This window comes from Bos javanicus, chromosome X (assembly GCF_032452875.1).
Source record: "Bos javanicus breed banteng chromosome X, ARS-OSU_banteng_1.0, whole genome shotgun sequence".
Classification (NCBI taxonomy): domain Eukaryota; kingdom Metazoa; phylum Chordata; class Mammalia; order Artiodactyla; family Bovidae; genus Bos; species Bos javanicus.
The window spans coordinates 67,293,639-67,316,686 of NC_083897.1; the positions used below are offsets into that span (position 1 = coordinate 67,293,639).

General features: G+C 36.2%; 1 protein-coding gene across 1 annotated transcript in view; it reads right to left on the reverse strand.

The window, feature by feature from the left end:
* The window catches only part of LOC133243087 (dachshund homolog 2-like), a 298,941-nt gene that overhangs the window by 71,614 nt on the left and 204,279 nt on the right, over nucleotides 1–23,048 (reverse strand). The window contains exons 6-7 of the mRNA XM_061409548.1: nucleotides 17,249–17,329; nucleotides 9,996–10,010 (exon numbers count right to left, since the gene is read on the reverse strand). Of these exons, the coding sequence (XP_061265532.1) occupies nucleotides 9,996–10,010; nucleotides 17,249–17,329 (96 nt within the window). The remainder of the gene's footprint in view (nucleotides 1–9,995; nucleotides 10,011–17,248; nucleotides 17,330–23,048) is intronic.

A 23,048-nucleotide genomic window follows, 5' to 3' on the forward strand; every position in this document is an offset into this window, starting at 1 on the left:
CATGATTGAGCAACTGAACTGAACTGAACTACTATCATAATTCTGAATTATTTTTAAAGTAGACTCCCTATGTCCTCTTTTGTTTGGTTTGGTGGGCATTTATCATGTTCCTTTACCTGATGAATATTTCTTTGCCTTTTCATTTTGTTTAGACCGGTGTGTTTGGGGTGGCCTATCTGTGTGCTGGAATTTTGTGGTTCTTCTTATTGTGGAGTTTCCTCCATATGTGTGGGGTTGGACGAGTAGTTTGTCAAGGTTTCCTGGTTAGGGAAGCTTGCATCAGTGTTTGGGTGGGTTGAGCTGGTTCTCTTCTTTCTGGAGTGCAATGAAGTGTCCAGTAGTGAGTCCTGCTGAATATTTCTCTGCCTTTTCATTTTGTTTAGATTGCTGTGTTTTTGGTGCCCTTTGTGTAAGCTGGAAGGTGTTTGTTCCTCTTTATTGTGGAACCTGGTCTTTATGGGTGGGGTTGGCCTAGTGGTTTGTCAAGGCCCTGGTTGTGGGAGCTTACATCTGTATTTTGGTTCATGGAGCTGGATGTCTTCTTTCTGGAGTGCAGTGAAGTGTCCAATAGTGAGTTTGGGTTGTTTATGGGTTTGACATGACTTTGGGCACCTTGTCTTTTAATGATCCGTGTCGTGTTCCTGCTTTGCTGGAGAATTAGTCTAGTATGTCTTGTACAGCAACTTTTTAGCTCTTGGGTGAAGTTTGTTTCAGTGTAGGTATGGAGGCTTTTGGGTGACCTTTTGTCTATTAATGTTTCCTGAAATCAGGAGTTCTCTGATGTTCTCAAGTGTTGGAGATAAGTCTCCTGCCTCTTGCTTTCAGTCCTTCTCTCACAGTAGCCTTAAGACTTCTCTATCCATACAGCACAGATTATAAAACATCTAGGTTAATGGTGAAACAGTTCTCCACAGCAAGGGAAGCCCAGAGAGACTCACAGAGTTACACAGAGCAGAGAAGAGGGAGAAGAGAGATAGAGTTCACCAGGAAGAGAAGAGTTGGAGTCAAAAGGGGAGAGAACAATCTAGCCAGTAATCAGTTCACTAAGTGCTCTCCACATCCCAGAACACCCAGAGAGTTCCCAGAGTAAAGTAGAGAAGAGAAGGGGGAGGAAGAATATAGAAGTGACTTGGGGGAGAAAAGGGATAATCAAAAGGGGAAATAACATTAAATACAGTAATCACACCCCTCCTTTCAAAGAGAATGGGCTGCCTTTCTGGGTGACTGGTGTCCTCTGCCACAATTCAGAAACTGTTTTGTGGAAGTCCCTCAACATTCAAATGATCTTTTGATGAATTTGTGGAGGAGAAAATGTTCTCCCCATTCTATTCCTCTACCATCTTGGGAACACTCCAACTACATGTATTTTTAAAGTGCTGTCTTACAATAGATAAGAATCAAGTAAACCAAACTCTCCTTTATATTTGTATTCAAATAACTATATTTTCATTTAGGTTAAACATGAATGTAGATTGTGTAGACTTATAATACTACTCTAATAGCATACTAGAAAGTTTATTCGACCAGAGTTTCATGAATATGACTATGAGACTATTAATGTAGAACTTGTAATATCAAGCAAGTTTCTATTATTTGAGCTCTCACATTTAAATTCAATACAATCTCAAATACTTCTTTTAGAATTTAGCTCCCTTAAAAAGGTGAGTGTGCACACAGACACACACACAAACACACACCATGGCTCATTCATTATTTAAGAAAAGCTCTTGGTTAAAAATAACAAAAATACATTTTCATTACAACCAGTTTGTTTAATGTGTTATTTTTGGCTGTTAAACTGATGGTCTAAATAGGAATATTTTAGAACTATAACAAATCTCTACATCAGGTTCAAATAATTTATAAAAAGGGAAACCCAGTCACAATGATCAAAATAGCTCAGACAGGGTCAAAAGTGGTGTAGCTTATCTTGACAAATTTTGATAAGAAGGATTAAAAAACCGAAAAAAAAAAAAAAGGAGTTTCTAAAAGATATAAACTACTAGTTTGATCTGTCTGATTTGAGATTTGTCAAATTACTCCCAGAAGTACTATTATAGCAATCACATCCTTATAAGCAGAAGCAGACTCTGTTCTAACATGATTTTCAGATATGGGCAATAGAAATTGAGATAAAACTAGTTTAAGTTATTAAAAACTCCATGTCATTTTAACCTGGAATGCTAAATTAGTGTTATTAAAGACTTATTTTGTCATGATTTTACAAAATGGGGAAAATGAATGGCTGATCTTTAACTTGGATATATATATATATATATATATATATATATATATATATATATATATATATATTTACCAGCAAAAACTTTACTGATGATGCATGTAAAATCATGTCTTGAATGATTTACCTTAAAATGGTATGAAAAAACTCTAGCTCACAGGTCATGACTGATCCAAACTAGTAATAGGTCAAACAATACACAGGTGTTATAAAATAATATTGCCTTTTAAAATCTTTGGATTTAATGTGTACCTTGGTTTCTCATCTCACTGTTTGTACTTTGTTCACTTCATCTGTATGCTTTCAGGTTAATTGTTAGAAAACTTCTGGAGATTTAATCCTTATGTCACTTTTGCCTATTGCTGTTTCAGGTCTTGTGCACCTGTTTTTTTTTTTGTTTGTTTTGTTTTTTAATCATTTCATCACTTTAAAAAAATTAACTCTCTTTTGTCAAAGGAGTATCTCCAAGTGTACAATATATTTTTCCACTAATAGAATATGTTAAATTAAAAAGAAGTAACAGAATGCTTCCCAAATAATTCTATAAAGCCAGTTTCACAATTTATCCTATGAAGCAGTAATTTCCTGATGCTAAAAGCAGACAAAGACATTACTGGAAAGAAAAAAAATCTATGAAACAATATAAATTATGAATATAAGTAAAAAAAAATTCAACAAAATATATAAGAAAGTGAAACTCAAAAACAAAAAAAATAAGTACATGCTATGACCAAGAAGACTTTATGAACAAAAGTTTAGTTCAACATAAAAAAATAAAACAGTAAAAATATCTCTTTTTGTGATGACATGATATGTCATGTAAAAAACGCTCAATACTCCACAGAAAGCTTATTAGAACTAGTAAACAAATTTACTAAAGTTGCAGAATTCAGAATCTGCATACAAAAATCAGCTGTTTATTAGTTCTATACACTAATAAAAAACAACAAAGAAGAATTAAGAAATCAATTCCAAGTACAGCTGCATCAAGAAGAATAAAATACTTAGCATTAATTGAACTAAAAAGGCAAAAGACTTGAACACTGAAAACTAAAAAATATTGAAGAAAGAAATTAAAAGCATAAATAGAAAAAAAAATCTCATGTTCAGGAGTCAAAAGACTTAATATTATTATGATGTCCATACTACTTAAAGTGATCTAGAAATTTAATGCAATTACCATTAAAATATTAATAGATTTTTTATATAAATAAGAAAAAACAAGTATAAAATAGAAGTTCAAATGACCCCATATTGCAAAAGAAAGAACAAAGATGGAGGCATCATACGTCCTGATTTAAAATTAACCCCAACTCCAACTCTAACACTAACCCCATGCCAAAGCTGCAGTAATCAATAGCATGGTCCTAGATTAAAAATAAACATATGGACTAAAGGAACACAGAAATAAACCCATGCATATATGGTAAACTGATCTTTGACAAAGGTGAGAAGAATACACAATGAGAAATAGTGTCTTCAACAAAAAGGTGCTGGGAAAACTGGATATGCATATGAAAAATAATAAAGTTGCCTTACAACATAAACAAAAACTGACTCAAAATGGATTAAAGACCTGAGATTGTAAAACTCTTAAATTAAAGCAAAGAGGGAAATATCCATGACACTGGTCTAGGGAATAATTACTTTGATATGCCACCAAAAGTGCAAGCAACAAAAGCAAAAATGGTAAGTAGTTATGCATCATAAGAAAAAGCATCTATATAGCAAAGGAAAAATAAATGTAGTGAAAAGGCAACCTATAGAATTGGAGAAAATATTTAACAACTAGATTATGTGGTAAGGTGTTAATATAATTACCAGGGAAATTCAAAATCAAAGTGAGATATAACCTTACATCTGTTAAGATAGTTATTTTTTTTAATGTAGGAAATAACATAGCATCAAATTTATAATCTTAACAATTTTAAGTGTACCCTTCAGTATATTAAATACACTCACATTGTTGTGCAACCATCACCACCATCCATCTCCATAATTATTTTCATCTTGAAAACTGAAACTCTATCCATTAAATAATAACTCCCTGATGGCAAAGAGGGTAAAGAATCCACCTGCAATGCAGTAAACACAGGAGAGGTGGGTTCAATCCTTGGGTCAGAAAGATCCCCTGGAAGAAGAAATGTCAACTCACTCCAGTATTTTGACTGGAAAATACCATGGACAGAGTAGCCTGACAGGCTACATTCCAAAGGGTCACAAAGAGTCAGATATGACCAAGTGACTAAACACAGAGCACACCACATTTATCCTTTCTGTAGGCCCTGGTAACCACAATTAGATTTCTGTCTCTATGACTTTAAATATTCTGATTACTTTGCAGAAGTAGAACTATACAATATTTGCCCAATTTTACTGGATTATTTCACTTGGCATAATGTCCTCAAGCTTCATACATGTTGTAGTATATGTCAGAATTTCCTTCCTTTTTGTTTGTTGTTGTTCAGTCACTAAGTCATATCTGATTCTTGTGACCTCATAGACATGCCAGGTTTCTCTGTCCTTCACTACCTTCCAGAGTTTGCTCACACTTATGCCCATTGAGTCGGTGACACCATGCAACCATCTCATTCTCTGTCGCCTCTCTTCTCCTCCTGCCCTCTCTTTCCCAGCATCAGGGTCCTTTACAACGACTCAGCTCTTGTCATCATGTAGCCAAAGTATTGTAGATTCAGCATCAGCCCTTCCAGTGAATATTCAGGATTGATTTCCTTTAGAATTGACTGGTTTGATCTCCCTGCTGACCAAGGGACTCACAAAAGTCTTCTCCAGCACCACAATTCGAAAGAATGGATTATTCAGTGCTCAGCCTTCTTAATGGTCCAACTCTCACATCCATACATGACTACCTGAAAAACCATAACTTTGACTATATGGATCTTTATCAGCAAAGTGATGTCTCTGCTCTGTAATATGCTATCTAGGTTGGTCATAGCTTTTCTTCCAAGAAGCAAGTGTCTTTTAATTTTGTGGCTGCAGTCACCACCTGCAATGATTTTGGAGCTCCAAAAAATAAAGTCTGTCACCGTTTCCATTTTTCCCCATCTATTTGCCATGAAGTGATGGGACCGGATGCCATGATCTTAGTTTTACAAATGCTGAGTTTTAAGCCAGCCTTTTGCACTCTCCTCTTACACCTTCATCAAGAGGCTCTTCAGTTCCTTTTATCATTCTTCCATTAGGGTGGTATCACCTTTTAAATGGAGCTTGTTGATATATCTCCAGTAAATCTTGATTCTAGCTCGTGATTCATCCAGCCTAGCATTTGCATTATCTTGATGTACTCCTTTCCCAATTTTTAATCAGTCTGTTGTTCCATGCCCAGCTCTAACTGTTGCTTCTTGACCTGCATATGGTTTCAGGAGGCAGGTAAGGTGGTCTGGTATTCCCATCTCTTTAAGAATTTTCTACAATTTGTTGTGATCCACACAGTCAAATTCTTTAGCACAATGAAGCAGAAGTGGGTTTTTTTTTTTGTTTGTTTATTTGTTTGTTTGTTTTAGAATTCTATTGCTTCTTCTTTGATCCAAAGCGTGTTGGAAATGTGATCTCTGGTTCCTCTCTTTTTCTAAACCCAGCTTGTCCATCTGAAAGTTCTCAGTTCATGTACTGCTGAAGTCTAGCTTCAAGGATTTTGAGCATTACCTTGCTAGCATGTGAAATGAGTGCAACTGTACAGTAATTTGAACATTCTTTTACATTACCTTTCTTTGGGATTTGAATGAAAACTGACCTTTTCCTGTTCTGTGGCCACCGCTGAGTTTTCCAAATTTGCTGGCATATTCAGTGCAGTACTTTCACAGCATCATCTTTTAGGATTTGAAATAGTTCAGCTGGAATTCCATCACCTCTGCTAGCTTTGTTAATAGTAATGCTTTCTAGTGAAAGTCACTCAGTCGTGTCTGATTCTTTTCAACCCTATGGAATTCTCTAGGCAAGAATACGGGAGTGGGTATCCTTTCCCTTCTCCAGGGGATCTTCCCAACCCAGGGATCAAACCCAGGTCTCCTGCATTGCAGGCGGATACTTTACCAACTGAGATATCAGAGAAGCCCTTTAATGCTTCTTAAGGCCCACTTGAATTTTACACTCCAGGATGTCTGTCTCTAGGTGAGTGATCAAACAATCATGATTATCTGGGTCGTGAAGATTTTTTTTTTTAATAGTTATGCTATGGATTCTTCCCACCTCTTCTTAATCTCTTCTGCTTCCCTTTGGTCCTTGCTGTTTCTGTCCTTTACTGTACCCAATTTTGCATGGACTGTTCCCTTGGTATCTCTAATTTTCTTGAAGAGATCTCTAGTCTTTCCAATTTTATTGTATTCCTTTATTTATTTGCATTGCTCACTTAAGAAAGCTTTCTTAGCTCTCCTTGCTATTCTTTGGAACTTTGTATTCAGGTGAGTATATCTTTCCTTTTCTCCTTTGCCTTTAACTTCTCTTTTCTCAGCTATTTTTAAGGTCTCCTTAGACAACCATTTTACCTTCTTGTGTTTCTTCTTTGGTACAGTGTTGATCACTACCTCCTGTAGAATGATATGAACCTCTGTCCATAGTTCTTCAGGGACTCTGTCAGATCTAATCCCTTGAATTTATTTGTCACTTTCACTGTATAATGCTAAGTTATTTGATTTAGGTCCTACCTGAATGGTCTAGTGGTTTTCCCTAATTTCTTCAATTTAAGTCTGAATTTTTCAATAAGAAGCTCATGATCTGAGCCACAATCAGCTTCAGGTCTTGTTTTTTGCTTACTATGTACAACTACCAATATATGTATAAATCCTATTTTGCTTTTCCATTCAACTTTCAGTGGAGTCAGGATGTTTCCATACTTTACCAAGTCTAAAATTCTGCTATGAATATGGGTAAACAAATATTTCTTTAAGACACTGCTTCAATTCTTTTTAATATATATCTGGAATTCAGAGTCATATGTCAACTCTACTTTAAAAATTTTTAATATAAATTAATTTATTTATTTTAATTGGAGGTTAATTACTTTCCAATATTGTATTGGTTTTGAGACACCTCCATAGTGTTTTCCAAAGAAGATACACAATTTTATATTCCTACCAACAGTGTACAAAGATTCCAATTTTTTGACATTTTTGCCAATGATTTTGTTTTCTGTTTATTTTTTAATAATTGTCATCTTAATGGGTATGAGATGGCAACTCATTGTAGTTTTGATTAGCATTTCCCTATGAGAAAAGCTGGGCTGGAAGAAGCACAAGCTGGAATCAAGACGGCTGGGAGAAATATCAATAACCTCATATATGCAGATGACACCACCCTTATGGCAAAAAGTGAAGAGGAACTAAAACGCCTCTTGGTGAAAATGAAAGAGGAGAGTGAAAAAGTTGGCTTAAAACTCAACATTCAGAAAACAAAGATCATGGCATCTGCTCCCATCACTTCATGGGAAATAGATGGGAAAACAGCGGAAACAGTGTCAGACTTTATTTTGGGGGGCTCCGAAATCACTGAAGATGGTGACTGCAGCCATGAAATTAAAAGACGCTTACTCCTTGGAAGGAAAGTTATGACCAACCTAGATAGCATATTCAAAAGCAGAGACATTACTTTGCCAACAAAGGTCCATCTAGTCAAGGCTATGGTTTTTCCAGTGGTGATGTATGGATGTGAGAGTTGGACTGTGAAGAAAGCTGAGTTCCGAAGAATTGATGCTTTTGAACTGTGGTGTTGGAGAAGACTTGAGAGTCCCTTGGACTGCAAGGAGATCCAACCAGTCCATTCTAAAGGAGATCAGCCCTGGGTGTTCTTTGGAAGGAATGATATTAAAGCTGAGACTCCAATACTTTGGCCACCTCATGTGAAGAGTTGACTCATTGGAAAAGACTCTGATGCTGGGAGGGATTGGGGGCAGGAGGACATTGGGATGACAGAGGATGAGATGGCTGGATTGGACTTTATGGAAATGAGTTTGAGTGAACTCCGGGAGTTGGTGATGGACAGGGAGGCCTGGCGTGCTGCGATTCATGGGGTCGCAAAGAGTTGGACACGACTGAGCGACTGAACTGAACTGAAGTGAATCATTAGTAATGTTGAGTGCCTTTATCATGCTTTTTGGCCATCATATATCTTTAGAGAAACGTCAGTGTAAGTCCTTTGTCCATTTTTGAATTGATTTCTTTATTTTTTAAATTAATTTTTATTTGGAGTGTAATTGCTTTACAATGAAACAGTAACATTAAAACATATACATTGCCATATGTAAAATATATATCAAGTGGAATGTTGTTGTATTACACAAGGACATTAACATGGTGCCCTGTGACAACCTAGAGGGGTGAGATTGGGAGTTTGGAGGGAGACTTGAGGGAGGGGCTATATGTATACCTACAGCTTATTCATGTTGTCGTATGGCAGAATCCAATACAACATTGTGAGATAGTTATTTTTAAAAGATGAGAAGGGTTTGTGAGAATATGGAGAAATTGAAACACTTGTACATTGTTGAGTGAGAATTTGGTAGCCACTATGGAAATAGTATGGAAGGTCTTAAAAATTTTTTTTTAATAATTGCCAAGTGATGGATTCTTGGTATATACCCAAAAGAATTGAAATCTGTAACTTGAAGATATATCTGAAGTCCCAAATTCATTGCATCGTTATTTACAACAACCGAGATATTGAAACAACACAAATCCTCATCAATAAAGAAAATGTGGTATGTATACATAATAAACTATTTAGTCATAAATAAGAAAATTCTGCCATATGCAACAACCTGGATGAAACTAGAGGACATCATGCTAAGTGAAATAAGTCAATCACAGAAAGAAAATTATTTTATGATTTCACAATATGAGGTATCTAAAATAGTTAAGCCAATAGAAACGGGGAGAAGAATTGTGGTTTGTTAGGGGCTAGAGACAGACGAGTGGGAAGCTGTTGTTCAATAGACACAAATTTCAATTATGCAAGATGAATAAATTTCAAAGATATGCTATAAACAGTGTTCCTACAATTAAAGATATTGTTTTGTGCACTTAAATTTTTGTTAAGAGGATAGATTTCACATTAAATGTTCTTATCACAATAAAACAATTATAATTATTATTATTTTTGATAAGATTTTTTTAAAAAATGAAAACAATCAATGTAAAACATTTGTTAGTAGAATAAAGTACATAAACACATGATAAACTCAATTGAAGCAGAAAAATAATATGACAATATCTAACACATATTCATGATAAATGTGCATGTACAATGAATAAGACCTACAAAGAAATTTCCTTAACTAGATAAAAAGCATCTATGAAAAACCCTCTGACAGACAGAAGTGCATGCAGAACACCAGTTGAGAATGGATAGGGGTACCTGACCAAGGGAAAAGAATATATAGAAACACACAATAATCAGTAGGAGGAAGGAACTAGGGGGAAAAACAGGAGTGTTAGGAGGACTGGACAGTCCCTCAGCTGGTAGGGGAACTGAAGCAGCAGTCTGATCCCCACATCAGGTCATTGTCTGAGTCAGAGGAGAAACATTTAAGGCTGAAAGTGAAACAGGTGATCTGTGGCAACCTAAATGGAATGAGAATCAGACAGTCCTTGCCACAGCCATACATACGCTGGACAGGGACACAGGGACCCTGGAAGGTGCAGCAGTTGGGAGCTGGATTTTTGGGATTGTGGAGCAATCCGAGGGCAAGGGCTGCTGTTGACTGCCGAGAGATGGATCAAAGGGATGTGAGGGAGGAGACTGTGGTGTGAAATGCCTGAGGAAGAAGGCTGGGCTGCCATGAAAACAAGGTGATACTGCTGAGTCACACGTAGGAGGTGGAGCCATCACCATAGCCTCTCTTTCCCCATATGCCAGCATTGGCAGCTGAACAGTAGAGAGGCTGGCCATCAGATGCCTGATGCACTGAACTAGAGTAGGACCCCACCGAGTGTGCCCCTTTAAGTGCCTCACATGCCTATCTACAGAGTAGGACGCCAGCCGGGGGTGGGGGGGGCCCTCTATGTGCCTGATGCACCAAACAACAGAGGAGGACACCAAGCAAGGAAGGCCTCTAAGTGCCTGAACAGGTGGAGCTACGGAGAAAGACTGACCAAAGAGGCCGTCTGATTGCCAGCTACAAGAGGATCAAAAAAAATACTCTGATAGGGCCATAATTCCTGTAGCTGAGGCAGTCCACATCCCTGCACACTTGGCGCCACCAGGGCCCCCACAAGCCAAGCAGCTGTGCCACTTTCACACTCAACTCTCATTGGGGCAGAGCTGACACAGGCAAAAAAAAAAAAAAAAGTCTTGTGTCTATGCACACAGGGTCGCTTCAGTCGTGTCTGACTCTTTGCAATCCTGTAAGCTGTGGACTGTCAGGCTTCTCTGTCAGGGAGGGGGGACTCTCCAGGCAAGAATACTGGAGCCTATGGGCAATACTGTTTGTCATACCCTTCTAGAGCACTATATTTTTTGCTGCCCTAGCCACCAACTACCCTGAGTACCTGGTGCTGCCAGAAACCCTGCAACCCAAGCAGCTACACCACCTCCACACTTGGCCCTTACAGGGGTAAACCCGAGTCTACCAGTGCAGACTCAGGAGCAAATCCAAGTGGACAACCCACATGCAGAGGGGGAAATAAAACCACAGTTGAAAGCCAGGGGCAGTGTGGCTAAGGAAGAAGATCCAAAACCTTCCCACCAGCTGTACAAGTTGCAGATTAAATCCACAGGATCAACTAGGCAGACTCTGTGACTATGGAATATATAAAAGGTCATTGAGAGCTCCTACAAAAGAAAACGCACTAGTTCTGATAGCTATGGACACTGGAGGCAAGAACACACAGGAGTAGGATCGGATTAGAATCTGAGCTGCCCCCAGAGCAGGTCCAGAGATCAGCACAGTGTTGGAGGGCATCCTAGAGAGGTGAGGTGGACTGTGACTCCCAGTGAGGGAAAGGACTCTGACAGCAGTGACTCAAGAAAAACATTTATTATTCTTATGTTTTGACTTGTTCTATAAATTCTTTTGGAATTTTTTTCTTCTTCTTTTGGATTCTTTTGTTTTTTAAACCTCTGTTGTAGTTGTCAATTTTATTGGTGCTATGAAATCTAATTAAGCTTATGAGGTTTTTTTTTTTTTCCCCTCAGTCACAATTTTTACTGTTATAAACATGTGCCTCTACGTTTGGCTTTTGCAGTTCTGTGGCGTTTTCCTTTTTTTTTCTCTTTTTTAAATTTTAACTTTTTAAACCTTTTACTATTTTTCTACACTTATTCATTTGTTTGCTTTTCCTACTCTTCTTTTCCCCTTGCAGTTCATCTTTAATGTATATAAATCTCCTTTAACTACCTCTATTTAACTTTGCATATCTCTTCTTTCATTCTTTTCTTTCCTTCCTTTCCTCTTAACATTTTTTTTTTTTAGTTGTATTTTAACTGCTTTATTCCTCAGTTGGCACCTTGCTTTAGTTTTGTTTTCCAGTTTGTGCTTTAGTTAATTTTGTTCTGGTAGATGTAATTTTTGGTTCCCTTTGTTCACCAGGTCAATCTATTGTACTTTATTTTTGTTGGACGGTTTTGATTTTGCTTATGGGTGTATATGTATATGCGTATATTCAGTTACACTTATTGGTGTTATAAACCTCTGCCTCCACATTGGGCTTTTGCAGTTATGTGGAATTTTCCTTTTTTTCCCCTTTTTCCTTTCTTCTTCCTTTTATTCCTTTTCTCTTTTTTATAATTATAATTTTTTAAAACCTATTATATTTTTCTATATGTATTCCTTTGTTTGCCTTTCTTACTGTTCTTTTTCCCTTGCAGCTAATCTTTAATGTATATAAATCTCCATCCACCTATATTTAACTTCGCATATCCATTCTTTCTTTCTTTTCTTTCTTTCCTTTCCTCTAAATATATTTGTTAGTTTTCTTTTCATTGCTTTATTCCCCACTTTGCACCTTGCTTTAGCTTTGTTTTCCAGTTTGTCCTTTAGTTAGTTTTGCTCTTAATTTGTAAATATAATTTTGTATTTCCTTTGTTCACTGGGTCAATCTACTGTACCTTATTTTTGTTGGACTGTTTTGAGTTTGCTCATGGGTATATATATATATATATATATGTGTGTGTGTGTGTGTGTGTGTGTGTGTTTATTCATATTTAATTATTATTTGCCTTATTTTGTAACGGCCATTTGTCTGGGGTTCATCTTTGGTTTCTCATTTTTGAATTATTATTATTATTTTTAATTTCACTTAATGTAATAATAAACCACTTGTGGAATCTTTGTTCCTGACAAGAGATCAAGCCCTGAGCCTTTGGAATGAGAGCACTGACTCCAAGACACTAGACTACCAGAGAAATAACCCTAGGGAGTATCAAATAGTGAGAACTCACACAAAGGAAATCACTTGAATACAAGACCGAGCATTGCCCAACGACCAGTAGCAACCTGTGCCAGACACCTCATCTAAACAACAAATAAAAACATAAATCTAATCATCTGCAGATAGTATTAACACTTCACTCAGCTTTGCCCATCAGAGGAAAAACAAACAACAACAACAAAATAACTCAGCACAAATCTCACCCAATAGGAAGTTTGCACAAACCATTGGACCAAACTTAGGAGGGTAGAAACCAAAAGGAAGAAAGAATTCAACCTTGAAGCCTGGGAAAAGGAGACCTCAAATAAAATAAGTTTAAAAAAAATGAAAAGGCAAAGAAATACAACACAAATAAAGGAACAAACCAAAAACACAGAAGTCCAAATAAATGAAGAGGAAATAGGCAAATTACCTGAAAAAGTATTCAGAATAATGATAGTAAAAATGATCAAAAACCTTGAAAACAGAATGGAGAAAATGCAAGAATAATTAACAAGGATATAGACAATTTAAAGAATAAACATACAGTGACAAACAACACAACTACTGAAATTAAAAATACTCTCAAAGGAATCAATACCTGAATATCTGAAGCAGAAGAACAAATCAGTGAGCTGGAAGATAAAATGGTAGAAATAATTTCTGGAGAACAAAATATAGTAAAAAGAATGAAAAGAACTGATGATAGTCTCAGAGACCTCAGAAAGTGAAAGTTTCTCAGTCATGTTTGACTCTTTGCAACCCCATGAACTATAGAGTCCACGGAATTCTCCAGGCCAGAATACTGGAGTGGGTAGCCTTTCCCTTCTCCAGGGGATCTTCCTAACACAGAGATCGAACCCAGGTCTTCCACATTGCAGGCGGTTTCTTTACCAGCTGAGACACAAGAGAAGCCCCAGAGACCTCAGGGACAATATCAAACAAACCAAAATTTTAATTATGGGGGTCCCAGAAGAAGAATAGAAAAAGAAAGGGTATAAAAAAATTTTGAAGAGATTATAGTAGAAAATTTCCCCAACATGGAAAATGACATAGTCAATCAAGTCCAAGAGGCACAAAGAGTCTCATACAGGATAAACCAAAGGAGAAACATGCCAAGACACATAATAATCAAACTAACAAAGACTAAACACAAAGAAATACTATTAAAATCAGCAAGGGAGAAGCAACAAGTAACATTTAAGGGAAACCCTATATTCTTAACAGCTAATACTTCAGCAGAAACTCTGCAGGCCAGAAGGGAATGGCAGGGTATATTTAAAGTACTGAAAGGGAAAAACCTACAACCAAGATGAGTCTACTCAGCAAGGATTTCATTCCAAATTGATTGGAGAAATCAAAAGCTTTTCAGACAAGGAAAAGTTAAGAGAATTGAGTACTACCAAATCAGCTGTATAACAAATGTTAAAGCAACTTATATAGTCAAGAAATATAAGAGAAGAAAAAAGATCTACAAAATTAACCCCAAACAATTGAGAAAAAGGCAATAGGAACATATATATATATATATATATATATATATATATATATAATTACATTAAATGTAAATGGATTAAATGCTCCAAGCAAAAGACACACAGGGGCTGAATGGATACAAAAAGAAGACCCATATATATGCTGTCTACAAAAAACCCACTTCATACCTAAAAACGCATATAGACTGAAAGTTAGAGGATGGAAAAATACATTCCATGCAAATGGGAAGCAAAAGAAAGCTGGAGTAGCAATCCTCATATCAGACAAAATAGACCTTAAAATAAAGATTACAACAGATAAGTAAAGACACTACATAATGATTAAGGGAGCAATCCAAGAAGAAGACATAACAAGTATGAATATCTATGCACCCAATGTAAGAGCACCTCAATACATAAGACAAACACTAACAGACGTAAAAGAAGAAATTGACAGTCACACAATAATAGTAGGAGATTTAACACCCCACTTACACCAACAGACAGCTCATCAAAACAGAAAATTAATAATGAAACAAGTCTTAAATGATTTATTAGATGAGAAGGATCTCATTGATATCTTCAGGACATCCCATCCAAATGTGGAAGAATACACTTTCATCTCAAGTGCACATGGAACATTCTTCAGGATACACAACATCTTGAGTCACAAATCAAACCTCAGTATATTTAAGAAAATTGAAAGTGAAAGTGAAAGTGAAGTCGCTCAGTCGTGTCCGACTCTTTGTGACCCTGTGGACTGTAGCCTACCAGGCTTCTCCGTCCATGGGATTCTCCAGGCAAGAACATTCTTCAGGATACACAACATCTTGAGTCACAAATCAAACCTCAGTATATTTAAGAAAATTGAAAGTGAAAGTGAAAGTGAAGTCGCTCAGTCGTGTCCGACTCTTTGTGACCCTGTGGACTGTAGCCTACCAGGCTTCTCCGTCCATGGGATTCTCCAGGCAAGAATACTGGAGTGGGTTACCATTTCCTTCTCCAGGGGATCTTCCCCACCCAGAGATCGAACCCAGGTCTCCCACATTGGAGGCAGACGCTTTAACCTCTGAGCCACCAGGGAAGCCCTTAAGAAAATTGAAATCATATCAAACATCTTCTCCAACAACAATGCAATGAGACTAGATATCAATTATAAGAGAAAATATAAGAAACACAAACACATGGAGATTAAACAACACATTTCTAAATAACCAGTAGGTTACTGAAGAAATCAAATGGGAAATCAAAAAATTTCTAGAAACAAATGACAATGAAAACATGACAAATCAAAACCTATTGGATGCAGCAAAAGCAATTTTAAGAGGGAAGTTTATAGCAATACAATCCTACCTCAAGAAACAAGAAAAACATTGAATACATAAGATCATTTTACACCTAAAACAACTGGAAAAAGAAGAACAAAAAAAAATTAATAGAAGGAAAGAAATCATAAAATCCGAGCAGAAATAAATGAAAAAGAAATGAAAGAAGCAATATTAAAGATTACTAAAACTGACAGCTGGTTCTTTGAGAAGATAAACAAAAATTGACAAATCTTTAGCCAGACGCATCAAGAAAAAAAGACAAAAGAAACAAATCAACAAAACTGGAAATGAAAAAGCAGAGGTTGCAACAGATAATGCAGAAATACAAAGGATTATAAGAGACTATTATGAACAACTATATGGCAGTACAATGGATAACCTGGAAGAAATGCACAGCTTCTTAGAAAAGTTCAATCTTCCAAGACTGAACCAGGAAGAGCTAGAAATTATGAATAACCCAGTTACAAGAAATGAAATTGAAGCTGTGATTAAAAAAAAATCTCGCCAAAAACAAAAGCCAAGGACCAGATGGCTTCAGAGGAGAACTATATCAAACATTCAGAGAAGAGCTAATGCCTATCCTTCTAAAACTCTTTCCAAAAAATGGAAGAAGAAGGAACACTTCAAAACTCATTTTATTAGGCCACCATCACCCTGATACCAAAACAAAAGACAACACAAAAAAGAAAACTACAGGCCAATATCACTGATGAACATAGATGAAAAAAGATCCTCAACACAATTTTAGAAAACGGAATTCAGCAACACATCAAAAAACTCATACAACATAATGACGTTGAGTTTATTCCAGGAATTCAAGGATTCTTCAATAAATGCAAACCAAACAATATGATACACCATATTAACAAATTGAAAGATAAGAAAAACATATGATAATCTTAATAGATGTAGAAAAAGACTTTGACAAAATTCAGCACCCATTTATGATTAAAACTCTTCAAAAAATGGGCATAGAAGAAACCTACTTCAACATAGTACAGGCCATATATGGTAAACCTAAAGCAAACATTATTCTAAATGGTGAAAAACTGAAAGCATTCCCCCTAAGATCAGGAACAAGACTAGGGTGTCCACTTTCACCACTATTATTCAATGCAGTCTGGAAATCCTAGCTACATCAATCAGAGAAGAAAAAGAAATAAAGGAATCCAGATTGGAAAAGAAGTTAAGCTCTCATTGTTTGCAGATGCCATGATACTGTTGATAGAAAACCCACAAATATTATCACAAAATTATTAGAGCTAATCAGGGAATTTAGAAAAGTTACAGGATACAAATCAAGACACAGAAATCACTTGCATTTCTATATAGTAACAATGAAAACTCAGAAAGTGAAATTAAGGAATCAATCAAATTCACCATTGCAACAAAAATAATTAAATATCTAGGAATAAACTTACCTAAGGAGATAAAAAGAACTGTACTCAGAAAATTATAAGACAGTAATGAAAAATCAAATATGACATAAACAGAAGAGAGATAGTCCATGTTCCTCAGTAGAAAGAATCAATATTGTGAAAATGACTACAATATCAAATGCAATCTACAGATTCAATGTGATCCCTATTAAATTACCAATAACATTTTTCACAGAAATAGAACAAAAAATTTCACAATTTATATGGAAACACAAAAGACATCGAATACAAGAATCAGTCTTGAGAAAGACGATTGGAGCTGGAGGAATCAACCTTCCCGACTTCAGATTATGCTACAAAGCTACAGCCATCAAGACAGTATGGTACTGGCACAAAAACAGAAATATAGACCAATGGAACAAGATAGAAAACCCAGAAATAAACTCATGCACATTTGGGTAACTTATTTTTGACAAAGGAGGCAAAAATATACAATGGGGAAAAGACAGCCTCTTCAATAAATGGTGTTGGGAAAACTGGACAGCTACATGTAAAAGAAGGAAATTAGAACATTTCCTAACACCATTCAGTTCAGTTCAGTCTCTCAGTTCTGTCAGACTCTTAGCGACCCCATGAAATGCACCATGCCAGGGCTCCCTGTCCATCACCAACTCCCGGAGTCCAACCAACCCATGCCCATTGTGTCAGTGATGCTATCCAACCATTTCATCTTCTTTTGTCCCCTTCTCCTGCTGCCCTCAATTATTCCCAGCACCAGGGTCTTTTCAAATGAGTCAGCTTTTCGCATCAGGTGGCCAAAGTATTGGAGTTTCAGCTTCAACATCAGTCCTTCCAATAAACGCCCAGGACTGATTTCCCTTAGGGTGGACTGGTTGAATCTCCTTGCAGTCCAGGGGACTCTCAAGAGTCTTCTCCAACAACACAGTTCAAAATCATCGATTCTTAGGTGCTCAGCTTTCTTCATAGTCCAACTCTCACATCTATTCATGAATACTGGAAAAAACATAGCCTTTACTAGACGGACCTTTGTTGGCAAAGTAATGTCTCTACTTTTTAATATGCTGTCTAGGTTGGTCATAACTTTCCTTCCAAGGAGCAAGCATATTTTAATTTCATGGCTGAAATCATCATCTGTAGTGACTTTTGGAGTCTAGAAAAATAAATTCAGCCACTGTTCCCACTGTTTACCCATCTATTTGCCATAAAGTTATGGCACCTAACACCATACACAAAGATAAACTCAAAATGCATTAAAGACATAACCGATCTATATTTCTGTCTTTGTGCCAGTGCCATACTGTCTTGATGACTGTGGCTTTGTAGTAGAGCCTGAAGTTAGGCAGGTTGATTCCTCCAGTTCCATTCTTCTTTATCAATATTGCTTTGGCTATTCGAGGTTTTTTGTATTTCCCTATAAACTGTGAAATTATTTGTTCTATCTCTGTGAAAAATACTGTTGGTAGCTTTATAGGGATTGCATTGAATCTATAGATTGCTTTGGGTAGTATACTCATTGTCACTATATTGATTCTTCCGATCCATGAACATGGTATATTTCTCCATCTATTAGTGTCCTCTTTGATTTCTTTCATCAGTGTTTTAGAGTTTTCTATACATAGGTCTTTAGTTTGTTTAGGTAGATATATTCCTAAGTATTTTATTCTTTTCATTGCAATCGTGAATGGAATTGTTTCCTTAATTTCTCTTTCTATTTTCTCATTATTAGTGTATAGGAATGCAAGGGATTTCTGTGTGTCAATTTATCCTAAAACTTTACCCTATTCATTGATTAGCTCTAGTAATTTTCTGGTGGAGTCTTTCAGGTTTGCTATGTAGACGATCATGTCATCTGCAAACAGTGAGACTTTTACCTCTTCTTTTCCAATTTGGATTGCTTTTATTTCTTTTTCTGCTCTGATTGCTGTGGCCAAAATTTCCAAAATTATGTTGAATAGTATTGGTGACAGTGGGCACCCTTGTCTTGTTCCTGAATTTAGGGCAAAAAAAAAAAAAAGAGCCAAAGGACTAAATAGACATTTCTCTAAAGAAGACATACAGAAGGCTAACAAACACATGAAAAGATGCTCAACATCACTCATTATCAGAGAAATGCAAATCAAAACCACAGTGAGGTACCATTTCATGCCAGTCAGAATGGCTGTGATCCAAAAGTCTACAAGCAATAAAGGCTGGAGAGGATGTGGAGAAAAGGGAACCCTCTTACACTGTTGGTGGGAATGCAAACTAGTACAGCCACTATGGAGAACAGTGTGGAGATTCCTTAAAAAACTGGAAATAGAACTGCCATATGACCCAGGAATACCAATGCTGGGCATACACACTGAGGAAACCAGAACTGAAAGAGACACGTGTACCCGAATGTTCATCGCAGCACTGTTTATAATAGCCAGGACATAGAAGCAACCTAGATGTCCATCATCAGATGAATGGATAAGAAACCTGTAGTACATATACACAATGGAGTATTATTCAGCCATTAAAAAGAATACATGTGAATCAGTTCTAATGAGATGGATAAAACTGAAGCCTATTATACAGAGTGAAGTAAGCCAGAAAGAAAAATACCAATACAGTATACTAACACATATATATGGAATTTAGAAAGATGGTAACGACAACCCTGTATGTGAGACAGCACAAGAGACACAGATGTATAGAACAGTTTTTTGGACTCTGTGGGAGAGGGAGGGGGGAATGATTTGGGAGAATGGCATTAAAACATGCATAATAACATATAAGAAACGAATCACCAGTCCAGGTTCGATGCAGGATACAGGAAGCTTGGGGCTGGTGCACTGGGATGACCCAGAGGGATGGTATGGGAAGGGAGGTGGGAGAGGTGTTCAGGATGGTGAACATGTGTACACCTGTGGTAGATGCATGTTGATGTATGGCAAAACCAATACAATATTGTAAACTAAAAAAAATAATTAATTAAAAAAAAATAAAGACATAACCGAAAGACCAGAAACTATAAAACTCTTAGAGGAAAACATAGGCATAACACTCAATGACATAAATCAAAGCAAGATCCTCTATGACTCACGTCCTAGAGTAATGGAAATAAAAGTAAACAAGTGGGAGGTGATTAAACTTAAATCCTTTTTGCACAGCAATGGAAACTATAAGCAAGGTGAAAAGACAACCCTCAGAATGGGAGAAAATAATAGCAAATGAAACAACTGACAAAGGATTAATTTTCAAAATATAAAACCAGCTCATAAAACTCAATGCCAGAAAATCAAATAACCCAGTCAAAAATTGGGAAAAGACCTAAACAGGCATTTCTACAAAGAAAACATACAGATGGCTAACAAACACATGAAGAGACGCTAATCATCACTCATTATTAGAGAAACACAAATCAAGACTACCATGAGATATCATCTCAAACCGGTCAGAATAGCCATCATCAAAAAACTACAAACAATAAATGCTGGAAAAAGTGTGAAGAAAAGGGAACGTTCTTGCACTGTTGGTGGAATGTAAATTGATACAGCCACTATGGACGATAGTATGGAGATTCCTTAAAAAACTGGGAATAAAACCACCATATGACCTAGCATTCCCACTCCTAGGCATATACCCTGAAAAAAACAAAATTGAAAAAGACACATGTACCCCATTTCCTCACTGCAGCACTATTTACAATAGCTAGAACATATAGGAAACATAGATGCCCTTCAACAGATGAATGGATCAATAACTTGTGGTACATATACACAGTGGAATATTACTCAGCCATATAATGGAAAATATTTGAGTCAGTTCTGATGAAGTGGATGAACCTATAACCTATTATACAGAGTGAAGTGAGTCAGAAAGAGAAAGAAAAATATCATATTCTAATATGTATATATATATATGTGTATATATATACATATATATATATATATATATATATAGAGAGAGAGAGAGAGAGAGAGAATCTAGGAGAATGGCTCTAAAGAACTTATTTACAGGGCTGCAGTGGAGAAACAGACATAGAAAACAGACTTAGGGACATGGGGACAGGGGAGGAGAGCATGAGATGTATGGCAAGAGTAACATGAAACTTACATTACCATATGTAAAATAGGTAGCCACAAACTAGAGGGGCAGGATGGGGAGGGAGATGGGAAGGAGGTCCATAAAGGAGGGGATATATGTATACCTATAGCTGATTCATGCTAAGGTTTGACAGAAAACAACAGAATTCTGTAAAGCAATTATGCTTCAATTAAAAAATAAGTTTTAAAAAAAGAAAAAAAAAAACACTGATAAAATTATACTCAGTGATGAAAGACTGAATGCCTCCTCCCTAATTCTGGAAAGAAAGACAAGAGTTTCCACTCTCACCACTTCTACTCAACATTTCATTGGATGTTCTACGCAAAGGAATTAGGTAAGAAAAAGAAAAGGCATGTAGATTGGAAAACAAAGCAATAAAACTATTTTCAGATATCATGATTTTATACATAGAAGATTTTAAAGCATCTACAGAAAAACCATAGAGCTAATAGTCAAGTTTAACAAGGTTGATGAATACAAATTAAATATTGAGAAATAAAATGTATTTCTATACAGTAGCAATGAACAATTCAAAATTGAAATTAAAATGATTTCATGTACAACTGAAATTAAAACATTAAAAGTAAATATGAATAAACTAAGCAAAAGAAGTACAAAACTATGCTCTTAAAACTACAAAACATTACTGAAGAAATTAAAGAGAAATTATAATAAATAGAAACAGACTCTTGAGAGTCCCTTGGACTGCAAGGAGATCCAACCAGTCCATCCTAAAGAAAATCAGTTAACTTTTCACTGGAAGGATTGAGGTTGAAGCTGAAACTCCAATACTTTGGCCACTTGATGTGAAGAACTAACTCATTTGAAAAGATCCTGATGGTAACAATAACCCGGTGTACGAGACAGCAAAAGAGACACTGATGTATAGATCAGTCTTATGGACTCTGTGGGAGAGGGAGAGGGTGGGAAGATTTGGGAGAATGACATTGAAACATGTAAAATATCATGTAAGAAACGAGTTGCCAGTCCAGGTTAGATACACGATACTGGATGCTTGGGGCTGGTGCACTGGGACGACCCAGAGGGATGGTATGGGGAGGGAGGAGGGAGGAGGGTTCAGGATGGGGAACACATGTATACCTGTGGCAGATTCATTTTGATATTTTGCAAAACTAATACAATTATGTAAAGTTTAAAAATAAAATAAAATTTAAAAAAAAAAGAAAAAAGAAAAAAAAGAAAAGATCCTGATGTCGGGAAAAATTGAAGGCGGGAGGAGAAGGGGATGACAGAGGATGAGATGGTTGGATTGCATCACTGACTCAATGGACACAAGTTTGAGTAAACTCCAGGAGTTGGTGATGGACAGGGAGGCCTGGTGTTCTGCAGTCAACATGGTCACAAAGAGTCAGACAAAACTGAGTGACTGAACTGAACTGAAAATATTAATATTTTTATGATGACAATACACCTCATACTGGTCTACAAATTCATCATCCTCCCTATAGAAATTCCTATTGACTTTTTAATAGAAATTTATCATGAAGTTCTTATGGAAATATAAGGGACCTATAATTTACAAAATATAATCTTTAAAAAAAATAAAGGGAAAAAATTAGAAGACTCATATTCACAAATTTCAAACTTACCCTAAGTTTACAGTAAGCAAGACATTGTAATACTGGCATGATGATAGACATATTAGTCATGGAACAGAATTGAAGGTCCAGAAATAAGCCTTTAACTTTGATGGTCATGTCTTTTTTTGACAAGGGTGCCAACTCAACAGGGGAAACAATAATATTTTCAATAAATTATGCTGGGACATTTTGATACCCACCTGCAAAAGAATAAAAGTGATTCCCTGACTAATACCAAACACAAAGTTAACAGAGATCATAGGTTCAAGTGTGAGAGCTAAAATTATAACCTTCCTAGGTCAAATAACTAGGAATATATCTTTAAGTATTATAGTTCAACTTTCAAGGATCAAATGACAGGAGTATATCTTTGAAAAGTGTCCTTTGGTTTTAGCAAAGAATTCTTAGATATGACAAGAAAAGCTTATGTGGCAAAAGAAAAATAGATAAATTGAACTTCATCAAAATTAAAAAAACTTTTTTCATCAATAATATAGAGATATTAATAATACAGAGATGTCAATAATACTGGGACTCTTGAGATCTCTGCAAGGAGATCAAACTTGTCAA